The sequence below is a fragment of the Lycium barbarum genome, chromosome 11, assembly GCF_019175385.1.
Source record: "Lycium barbarum isolate Lr01 chromosome 11, ASM1917538v2, whole genome shotgun sequence".
In the NCBI taxonomy this organism is placed as follows: Eukaryota; Viridiplantae; Streptophyta; class Magnoliopsida; order Solanales; family Solanaceae; genus Lycium; species Lycium barbarum.
Genome location: NC_083347.1, coordinates 104,174,658 through 104,185,971, shown reverse-complemented (window position 1 = coordinate 104,185,971; position 11,314 = coordinate 104,174,658). Strand labels below are relative to the sequence as shown.

The 11,314-nt window shown below is 37.1% G+C and overlaps 1 protein-coding gene across 3 annotated transcripts; it reads left to right on the top strand.

Annotated features, from left to right (window-relative positions):
• The first annotated feature begins 455 nt into the window (after window positions 1-455).
• Window positions 456-4,587, top strand: LOC132620307 (uncharacterized). Of its 3 annotated transcripts, none has more exons than XM_060334976.1 (5): window positions 456-1,203; window positions 1,348-1,613; window positions 2,030-2,240; window positions 3,062-3,133; window positions 4,087-4,587. In XM_060334976.1, the coding sequence occupies exons 1-5, from the start codon at window positions 1,170-1,172 to the stop codon at window positions 4,095-4,097; spliced, it is 594 nt and encodes a 197-aa protein (XP_060190959.1). In that variant the 5' UTR covers window positions 456-1,169; the 3' UTR covers window positions 4,098-4,587. The 3 variants fall into 3 exon arrangements, with proteins under 3 accessions (XP_060190959.1, XP_060190958.1, XP_060190960.1); XM_060334975.1 differs by having other exon boundaries at window positions 458-1,054; XM_060334977.1 differs by lacking the exon at window positions 3,062-3,133 and having other exon boundaries at window positions 463-1,054.
• Window positions 4,588-11,314: the final 6,727 nt, after the last annotated feature.

Here is an 11,314-nt window from a genome sequence, read left to right as displayed (position 1 = left end):
TGGTGGGGGTTCGACCCCCCACCTTGTAATCCTGCTTCCCATTTCCCCTTTTTCCCTCACCCTATTGTGTAATAATTTCTTTTTCCCATGAAAATAGTCCCTTGGTCATCCCTAAGTAGAAGGGAGTTAATACCAAGCCTTATCACCAGGGATCAGTTACAATCACCCATTGAACATCTTGGGAAGGGAGAGTAGAGAAAGTCTTCATAAGTCATTTTCCTCGTTTTTCTTTAATATAATATTCTCTCTTTTGGGGAAATTTAAGAAAAAGTCCAACCTACCATACTCTGGTTGTTGGCTAAGTACAAGGATGAGCTAATTTTTGTCTTCTTTAGGTTTATGAAGTCGAATGTTGGTACATTGCGATATTAGAGTTCAAATGCTGCAGGTGTTTATTGTATCCTCGCTTCGCCTAATTATGAATATACCTTTGATTTTTAACAGCAACCTACTCTATCATTATTTCTTATTGTTTTGGTAAGTCCAGCCTGTTCTATCACTACTGAGGTGTTTAAAATTTTCTATTTTTTCCCATCTGTTTTTCCCTTGATTTTAGTCAGTAAATGTATTGTCCTGTTAGTATTCCAGAGTATCTTTGCTATTTTAGCAAGAGATAATGAACCAAAGCTGCAAGAAGAAACTTAGAGGCAGAGAATGAGGATATCACTTTGTAGATTGATTAAGGTGATGGTTAAAAATTATGGTAGGGAGCTAGTACATACTTGGATAAAGTGCTCACAAACTTTATAACACGTGTTGGGCATTTACCCCTTGCATGAAGCATAACATCAGTTCAAAAGCAGAGTCTATTATATGTGTTTTCAATATTTAGTTGATTATTTTGTTATAGTTCACCTTTCCATATTGGGTAATCTATTAGAGTATACTAATGCTAAGATTGGGCTGCTTCAATCTTTCTTTTGCAGCCAGTTGCTCCCTCATATTGGCTCTATAATATGACACCTAACCAACTACTTTGAGACTTCTGCTTTGCGAGAGCTAAGGATAAAGATGTACGCAATTATGAAAGTTCTGCTGATGTCACTCGGGTTTGGTAGGCATTTTAAATTTTCTACACGTTTGTACTTCTTTTGTCCTTTGTTTATGCTGATAACCAGCTGCCTAACTTAGAGGCTGGGTTGTCTGTGGGCACTTGGACTCCTCCTTATATGGTCTTGAGCAATCCTCACCTCTTGAGCTTGAGTTAGCCCAATGTCCATTTCTTTATCATATGTCAAATAAATCTAGTGCTCCTAGTTGGCTGTGCATTTAGCGGAGTGACGATTCTGATAGTGGTTGTGATTGATTATAAGTCTGTAACTGACTGCAGCAATTTTGATTTGGCAGGGATATCCAGACACTTGACTGATGTGATTGTTCACAATTCATTGATGGATTTGGATGAGGGAGGCACATCTTCTGTTGCAAAACAGAAGATATATCCAGAGACTACAACAAAGACTTCCCGCAAGAAGAGGAAGCATGCAAGTGCAAGTAGTTCTCTTGAGGGGCAGCCTGATAGAGATGTTTTTGAAGTGGAAATATCCCCAAATATGGCTTCGTTATCTGTTAAGATAGCTGCACTAGAGGCATTGGAAACCCTTCTTGCTGTGGTATGCTTGGTGTTGCTCTCACTGTGGACTACTTTTGAGAACATGTGGTTTTTAAGAGGAGTTACACTTCTATTTTAAAGTTTTTTTCAAAGAGTTGCAAGTAATTTTGTAATAGCATCACGGCCAAAAGTTAGAAGATAAGGTTGACTTTTTGATGAATTTGTAGTTTTATTCTTATAAAAGCAGGGCCTCAATTTGGTAATATAATATCGTATAAGAAAAAGTATTGGAAAGTGTAAGAAAGAAGTTCATGTTAGAGAAAGCTGACACCATTGTAGAAATTTTGCAATATTTTTGACCATGTAATAATTCCTACTTCTCTCTCCCTAACTATTTTATATTATCCAACTTTTCTCCTTTGTACCTATTATCTCAAGAAGTTGTTTTGATGGCAAGTTGTTCTTTGTCATTTTAAGGGTGGTTCTTGGAGATCCGAGAGTTGGCGAGTAAAAGTTGATCACCTTCTTTTGGATGTTACCAGAAATGCTTGGAAAAGAGGGTGGGCCAAGGATGACAGAGGCGAAGACTATCAAATTGCAGCTTTACGGGCCCTTCTGGCTTCTCTCCTCTCTCCTGGACGCACTCGCCCACCACACCTATCTCAAGGGCTTGAACTTTTCCGCAGAGGTAAAAATGCAATTTTGTTGAGGTGATTGTACAGATTTTTCTTAGAAACAGCTAGAAATCTTCTATGCCATTTCATGAATAGCTAAAACAAGTCCCTTAGACAATAGCAAGTAAGAATCGTGCACATCAAATTATTCTATTAATCAACCTGCTGTGTGCCTGACCCATTCCTTGTCAGTCTTCTTCTGTGCCATATGCTAAGGGTACTAAAAACATACACTGATAAGGTAGAAGTGAATATTCTAGAGATCGAAAGTTAAACTAGGGTTGTTCACGGTTTTGGTTAAAACCAAAACCAAACCGAAAATTTAACCAAATCGAATAAAAAATCCGACATTTGGTTTGGTTTGGTTTGATTTGGTTTTAAATTTTAAAAACCGATAATATTTGGTTTGGTTATGGTTATATTAAAAAATAACCGAATAAATAACCGAACCAACCCGATAAATTATATACATAAATTTTATAATTATTTATATGTATAATATTAGTTTTTCATAAATAATGATAAATATTTTATACCTTTTAATCATTAATTTGATTTCTGGTCTACTTATTTCACATGATTGTTTAAGACCTGTGTTTTTAAGAATATGTTCAAGCCCATGTCTTTAAGTCTTTTAACTCTTTAAGTGTTAAGTGTAAATCTACTAATAGAAGCTCACGTTAGAGTCTAATGTCTTTAACTTAAATTTTTAGCCTTTCTTTGTCAGCCATTTGATTTTAGGTTGTTTCTTCTTCTTTTTTCGAATTTATACCTTTCTTTTTTTCTTGTCTGAATGGGTCCTAAACTTCTAATATTTTTCATATGAAAAGGACAGAGGTTGTAGATTTGGAGGTTCCTATAAAAGATACTTCGGTAACATCAGCATTTGCTGCAACTCAAACACATGGTAATGTCCTTATACTTCTTCCGTGGATAATCCTCCTAAAAAGCAGAAAAGAACAACTCCTTGTAGTCGAGACCCTAGCCTTGGAGATAATGATAGAAAAACATCTAAAGTTTGGGATCATTACAGAAAGTTTTTTTAATAAAATGGGAGAATTGAGGGCAAAATGCAAGTGCTGCCCCAAAGTTTGGGATCATTACACAAAGTTTTTTTATTTCATATATTTTCATTTTAATTTTAGGTAGTCTTTATGTTTAATTAATATGTATGTTTGTAATAACAACTAAAAGCTCCTATGCTCTACTTTATTTCCAGGTATGTATATTAAGATGACAAACTATTAATAGTGAAAATGTTTCTATGATGTATGTTCCACCTTAAACTATAAATAAAATATATCCTTTGAACAAAAAAAAAGACATGTGTTTTTCAACTTTTTAATGTTTACTGATAAGTCTCAGGGCTGCTAGTCATAAACCGAAAAATCCAATAAAACCGAACCAAACCGACAATAACCAAACCGGTGGTTATTATTTTATTTGGTTTTGTTATGGTTTTAGACATTTAAAAACCGACTAAATTGGTTTGGTTATGGTTTTAATCAATAACCGACCCAAACCGAAGCATGAACACCCCTAAGTTAAACTAGTAGAGCCTTCGACCACCACCTCCACACCAGTAACTAGAAACAGCCTGCAAATCTGTTTCTAACAGTGTAATTCAACTCACTTCCTATGTAACTAGAATCATTGATAAACTGTAACATTGCCAAGCACTGCTCCACTATATAAATTCTAAAAGAATTATTATTAAACTTGTAACTGCTCTGCTGTCAAATAATTTGTACCACGTAGTTCGTTGATTTTAGTTAAATAGGTGAATTATTTAAACAAATTTTGAAGCTATCCCTTTTCTATTTATTTATATTTGCGATACTTACATATATTATTCTATAGATGGCAGGTGAAAAGAGGAGTAAGAAAACAAAAAAGGCTAAGGAGACGGGGGTTCCCAGAGACCACAAGAAATCCTTGCGATTAGAGATAGAAGCCCGTCGCCACGTCTCCTACCACGCGGCGCTCCATTGGCACGTCTTCTAATACCGAGTCGTTCGATAGAGTGTCAAACACACAAAGGTATGTTTGAATGTTAATGTTGTGGTGGATTTGTGGATTGTGTAAGTGTTTTGTAGATGTTTGCGAGGGGTGAAGTAGTCTAATGTTGTAGACTAACTTAGTCTAATGTCGTAGACTAACTTAGTGTAGATCTACTAGTTTAATGTTTTGTGGATGTTTGCAAAGGTTGTGAAGTAGTTTAATGTTGTGTAGATGTTTGCGAATGTTGAAGTAGCTTAATGTCTCTTCGGAATGTTTGAATGATGTTTCGATTCAACTTTGAAGTAGTTTCGAATTGAATTTGACGTATTGTTGGTTGTAATATATGTGTTTGTTGAAGTAGCTTAATGTTTTATGTTTTTCAGTACTTTGGTGAATTGTTGGCAGCTATTTGAGCCGGTTTTAGTTGAATATAAAATTGTTTCATCTTGACAGGGGGCGGCTGGAATAGCAGCTGGATCCTACCAATTTTTTTGCAGAATACCGACCTCATGAGGTCGATTTTTTGCAAAATTTTCCAAGAAATTACAAATTACCGACCTCATGAGTTCGGTTTTATGCATAATATTCCTAGAAATTGCAAGTTACTGATCTCATGAGTTCGGTTTTATGCAAAATATTCCCAGAAATTGCAAATTACCAACCTCATGAGGTCGGTTTTCTACAAAATTATCTAGAAATTGCAAATTATCTAAAACAATATATCATATATTGATATAAATTACCGACCTCAGGAGGTCGGTAAACTCATATCATTATATTATTAATATAATTTACCGACCTAATGAGGTTGGTATTTTATTAATTAATACCCGGCTAAAAAAACATTACCGACCTCATGAGGTCGGTTTTTTGCGACCTCATGAGGTCGGTAATAATTCCGACCCACTATTTTCCGACCTGATTTTGAGGTCGGTTTGGATGTCGTTTTTTGCCCAAAACCAACCTCGTGAGGTCGGAAATTGTCATTTTTTTTGTCGGAAAATCCTGTTTTTTTAGTAGTGTATACCTTAACCTTCAAGCTTACATGTAGAATGAGAATCCTCATCCTATAGAGATAATTATGTGCAAAAGAGTAGTTTATGAATCGAGCTATTCATAAGGATAACAAAAATTCTCCAGGAACGCATCAGCTCAGCAAGCATTTTTATTAATTAGCCCCTTTGGATATTAATTAATTATGCAGAAACTGAAATACATATGTTATATGTGTAAACAAAAGTTCATGCGATTATATATGGAGTATATTTCTTTTGCTTCAGAAGACATATTTCATATATTAACTAAACATTACAATGAGTGATCCTTCTCCTCAATGTCTGATTTGAAGGATCGTTTACATAATAGTCATACACAAATGGAGACGGGAAAATAAAGCGTAGTAGACAAGTAGAGCTGATGCTATTACAACCATATTTTGACAAAATATCGTCCACATAATTGGCTTCTCTGAAGATAAGTTGCACAAACGGCCCTCCAAAATCTTCAAGTAAAACCCTGAATTTACTAAGGATATGAGAATATTTATCATTTACTCCATTGTGCCTAGAACATACAATCTGAGAGTCGGATTCAATATGCAAGGATGTGATGTTCAATTCCTGAGCCAATTCCAATCCATTCTGTTAAAACCAGCTCGAGTTCAGCCATGGAACCTTAAGAAGCTTCAATGAAGGTTCATCAATGGAAGGAAGAGAGAAGAGTCGGTTAGAGAGAAGAGAGAGAATTGAAAAAATATTTCAACTGATTCAATCCACCAATCTGAAAGTTACAGCTGTATATATAAAATATCTAATCTAACTAACTCACTCCTAATTCATTTATTTTTATAGCTCATTAACTAACTTGTACAGCTCATTAACTAACTTGTACAGCTCATTAACTAACTTGCTTCTACTTAATCTAGTACAACTAAAACAGCATTATGTACTACTGAGTTTAGACTATCCTTTATCTACATTTCTACACTCCCCCTCAAGTTGAGAATGAAATATGTTTTTCATTCCTAACTTGCCAAGCAGGTAATCATGCTGCTGATGACTTAATACTTTAGTGAATAAATCTGCTGGCTGGTTCTGTGTTGAGATATAACTTGTCTTGATGAGGCCTTGTTGTAGTCTTTCCCTTATGAAGTGACAATCAATTTCGATGTGTTTGGTCCTCTCGTGATACATGGGATTGGATGCAATTTGTAATGTTGCCTTGTTGTCACAAAATAGATCAACAGGCAGTGTCAAATGCACCTTTAATTCTTTCAACAGCCCAGTCAACCACACTAATTCAGCTACAGTTTGTGCCATTCTTCTATACTCAGCTTCAGCTGAGCTTCGAGATATGGTGCTTTGTTGCTTAGCTTTCCAGGAAATTAGAGATGATCCCAGCTTGATACAATATCCAGTGACAGACTTCCTTGACATCGGGCAGGCTGCCCAGTCTGAGTCACAAAAGGCCTGCATATATTCTCCACCATTACTTGACATTAGCAGACCAAGTCCTGGTTGCTTCTTTGTATATTTGACTAAGTGCAAGGCTGCTTCATAGTGAGATTTCTTAGGTGCATGCATGAATTGACTTAGACATTGTACTGCATATGAGATGTCAAGTCTGGTAATTGTAAGATATAGAAGTTTCCCAACAAGTTTTTGGTAACTCCCCCTGTCTTCTAATGCATCATCTTGAAGCTTCTTCTTATCTTCTACCACTTCATCTGTGACACTGGCTTTCACAATTTCATCAAATTCAAGACTGGTAAGTTTGAGGTTTTGTTCCATGGGTGTATCCTTATGCTTGGAACCTGATAGGCCAACCTCATAAATCATTTCAAGAGCATATTTTCTCTGTGACATTAGTATGCCCTCCTTTGATCTAGCAAACTCTATCCACAAGAAATACCTCAGTTCACCTAGATCCTTAAGTTTGAATTTTTTGTGCAGTGTTTCTTTGGAATTCTGAATTTCTATTAGATCATTTCCTGTGACCAGTAGATCATCTATATACACAAGTATAAGTACAAACTTGTTGTGGATTCTTCTAGTGAATAGGGAGTAGTCATGCTTACTTTGTTGAAAACCAGAAGAAAGGAGGGTCTGAGTAAGTTTGAAGTTCCATTGTCTGGAAGCCTACTTCAGTCCATATAGAGATTTTAGTAGCCTACACACCTTAGTCCCCCCTTGGCTACTAAAACCCTGAGATAAAGACATATAGACCTCTTCCTCAAGATCACCATTAAGGAAGGCATTGTGAACATCCATTTGGTAAATAGGCCAATGCTTAAGGGCAGCAGTATCAATAACAACTCTGACAGTAGTGAGCTTAGCAACTGGAGAAAATATATCATGAAAGTCAAGACCCTCCTGCTGAGTGTAGCCTTTAGCCACAAGCATGGCCTTGAACCGCTCAACTGAACCATCAGCATGGTATTTAATCTTAAAAACCCACTTACACCCACTAGGAGTGTGACTAAGGGGCAAATCTACAACTTGCCAAGTATGATTCTGCTCAAGGGCCTCAATCTCAAGCTGCATAGCCTTAACCCATCTATCATCTTTAATGGCTTGAGAATAGGTGGAAGGTTCAATTTCAGAAGAAAAAGAGGCAAGAAAGCATTGATATTTAGGAGGAAGGTGAGAATAAGTGACAGAATAGGCAATAGAGTGAGGAGAAGAGGAAGGAAGTGGTGGATGGGCATAATCAGTTAACCAAATAGGAGGCCTAGTGGGTCTGCCTGACCTTCTAGGAGGAGTACGAGTGGGAGAGGGTGCAGAAGGAAGGGGAGAAGACACAGCAGGAAGAGGTGAGGGTGAAGGAAAGGGAGAAAAAGAGGAAGTAGCAGGTGGTGAGGCTGGATTAGAGGGAGAAGGAGGAGGGATAGGAGGAGCAGATGGAAAATCAGTAAAAGTCTGAGGGGATGCTGGAGCAGAAGAATAGAGGAAATGAGACTTAGGGAAGGTGAAAGAAAAAATGTTTTCCCTGAAAGACACATCCCTACTAACAAAAAGTTTAGCAGTAGCAATATCATAGACCTTATGGCCCTTTTGTGTGGATGGATAACCCATGAAAACACCAGGAATGGATTTAGAGGAAAATTTGTCAGAAAAATTGGGCTTAGTAGCATAACAAAGGCAACCTAGAACTCTGATGTGATCAACAGAGGGTGGTTTAGAATGAAACAATTCATAGGGAGATTTACCATGGAGAATAGGGCTAGGTAACCTATTAATAATATAAGATGCAGTAAGGAGACACTTCCCCCCCCCCCCCCCCCCTCCCCCCAGAATTTGAGAGGAATATGAGCTTGGAATCTTAAAGCTCTACTGACCTCAAGGAGGTGTCTATGTTTCCTCTCCAAAACTCCATTTTGTTGTGGAGTGTGGACACAACTACTTTGGTGAAAAATTCCTTTTGATTTAAACAGATTGAGACAAAGAGCATTCAGGAATTCAAAACCATTGTCAGATCTAAGAAATTTAATAGAAGCATTAAACTGTGTGGTAACAAGTTGAATAAAATCTTGCAAGACAAGATATACATCACTTTTCAATCTCAAAAGGAAAGTCCATGTTATTCGAGAATAGTCATCAACAAGGTTGAGAAAGTATCTATGGCCATTGTAAGTACTTACCCTATATGGACGCCATACATCCATATGAACAAGATCAAAAGGCCTAACAGATTTTGTGGTACTTATGGGAAAAGGAAATCTGGTCTGCTTAGCTAATGGGCATACATGACAAATACAAGACTTTGAACTAGTAAACAGATTTTTTATAGTTGGAATTTTCTGCAAGGTGGTGAAAGGAGCATGGCCAAGTCTTTGATGCCATAGAATGTTGGACTGTGACTGTGTCTGAACTGTAGAAGAAAGGCACTGAGGAGTGGAAGCAGCAGTAGGTGTTGAAGGATTGAGGATGTAAAGGCCACCCTTGTGCTTACCAATCCCCTTCACCATGCCACTGTAGAGGTCCTGAAACAGGCAAAAATCAGGATAGAAATTGACAGAACAGTTCAGATCTCTAGTGTACTTTGAAACAGACAACAAATTAAATTTGAATTCAGGAACATAGAGCACATTTTTACGGGATTGATTAGGGAATATAGGACAAGAACCAATGTGTTTAATCTTAGCACTATCTCCATTTGGGAGTTAAACTGTTTTGTGACCAGTAACAGGAACAGGAGATGATAAAAGTGTTAAGGAAGCAGCCATATGATTAGAAGCCCCAGTGTCTATTATCCAATAGATTTGTTCAAGAATGGATTTACCTGCCATGTTGGCCACAGCTGACTGATCTGAGAGATCTGCTTGACCTTTTCCTTTGCACAACATTTTTAACATTCTCACAATCTGGTCATATTGCTCATTTGTAAAGACAGGAGCAGTAGTACCACCTGTGTTCTGGACTTCTACACTTGAGTTCATGTTGGCATTATGAACCATAGGGACAACACCTCCTGAGTTTATGTAGGCATTGTGAGCCATGGTAGTAGTATTGTCATATGAACTCTTCTTCCTATTGTTGAACTTGAAATGAGATGGATATCCCACCAGTTTGTAACAACTATCCCTTGTGTGTCCCTTCATCTTACAATGGTCACAAATCAAGTGTTCATTTGTAAACCTCTTTCCTCTTATGTGGGATGCATTTGCAGTTATTGGACCACTACTATCATTCTCCAATGGTGCTTGCCCTAGTACCCCTGAATGTGAGCTAGATGCTCCACGGATCCTCTGACTCTCCTCTTGAATGAGCATGGAGTAAGTTTGGTCCAGACTTGGAACTGGATCCATCATTAGAATATGACTCCTCTGATGAGCATATGTATCATTTAGACCCATCAGAAACTTCATTAATTTCTGCTGGTGTAGGAACTCAACAAATGCCCTAGACTTAGGACAATCACACCCTGGTAATAGTATGACCGACTCAAACTCAGCCCACAAATCACACAATCTGGTGAAAGAAACTGCTATACTAGATGTTCCTTGTGATATACTACTAACTTCTCTGTTCAAGTGATACACCTTGCTAGCATTGACTTTGTCAAACCTGTCTTTTAGAACATTCCAAATCCTCTAAGCACTTGAGGAATAAACAATTCCTTTCCTCAGTTCATGTGCTACTGAATTCATAATCCATTGTTGAACTATAGCATTGCACCTATCCCACTGATGTGTTCGAAAAGCATCATTTTCGTAATCTCCCCTTTTACAACTGCCATCAATAAAACCTATTTTGTTTTTCACAAGCAATGACAACTTCATAGATCTACTCCATTCGGAGTAGTTCTCAGATGCTATTAGCAATTGAGGAATAAGTGTAACTCCAGGTGTATCATATGGATGAACATATAGCGGATCATTACAATCAAGCACTTGACTGTTAATAGATGCAGACCCACTTGTATTCAAGCTAACTACATTAATGGGAGTTTCTGGTGCCATTTCAGTTTGTACAGGTGAATTAATCAACAATTCAACTTCAATCTAATCGAAATCAAGAAGGAAATCGCAATCGAACAATGAACAGAAAACTCGATTGTACACAGATTTTTGCACAATCAGAAAAGTAAAGAAAAGAGAGAATTTACCACTGAATCAATCTTACTTAGCAGCTTCCTATAGATCGTTGTGAACTCAGCTCTGATACCATGTTAAAACCAGCTCGAGTTCAGCCATGGAACCATAAGAAGCTTCAATGAAGGTTCATCAATGGAAGGAAGAGAGAAGAGTCGGTTAGAGAGAAGAAAGAGAATTGAAAAAATATTTCAACTGATTCAATCCACCAATCTGAAAGTTACAGCTGTATATATAAAATATCTAATCTAACTAACTCACTCCTAATTCATTTATTTGTACAGCTCATTAACTAATTTGCTTCAACTTAATTTGGTACAACTAAAACAGCACTATGTACAACTTAGTTTAGCCTATCCTTTATCTACATTTCTACACATTCAATAACGCAAGTAGTGTTGCTTGAATAATCGAGACAGAGGTAAGGTATTTAGAGAAACGAAGTATCCAATTACCTGTGTGGTTTCTAAAAATACCCACTATTACTCCCTTTTC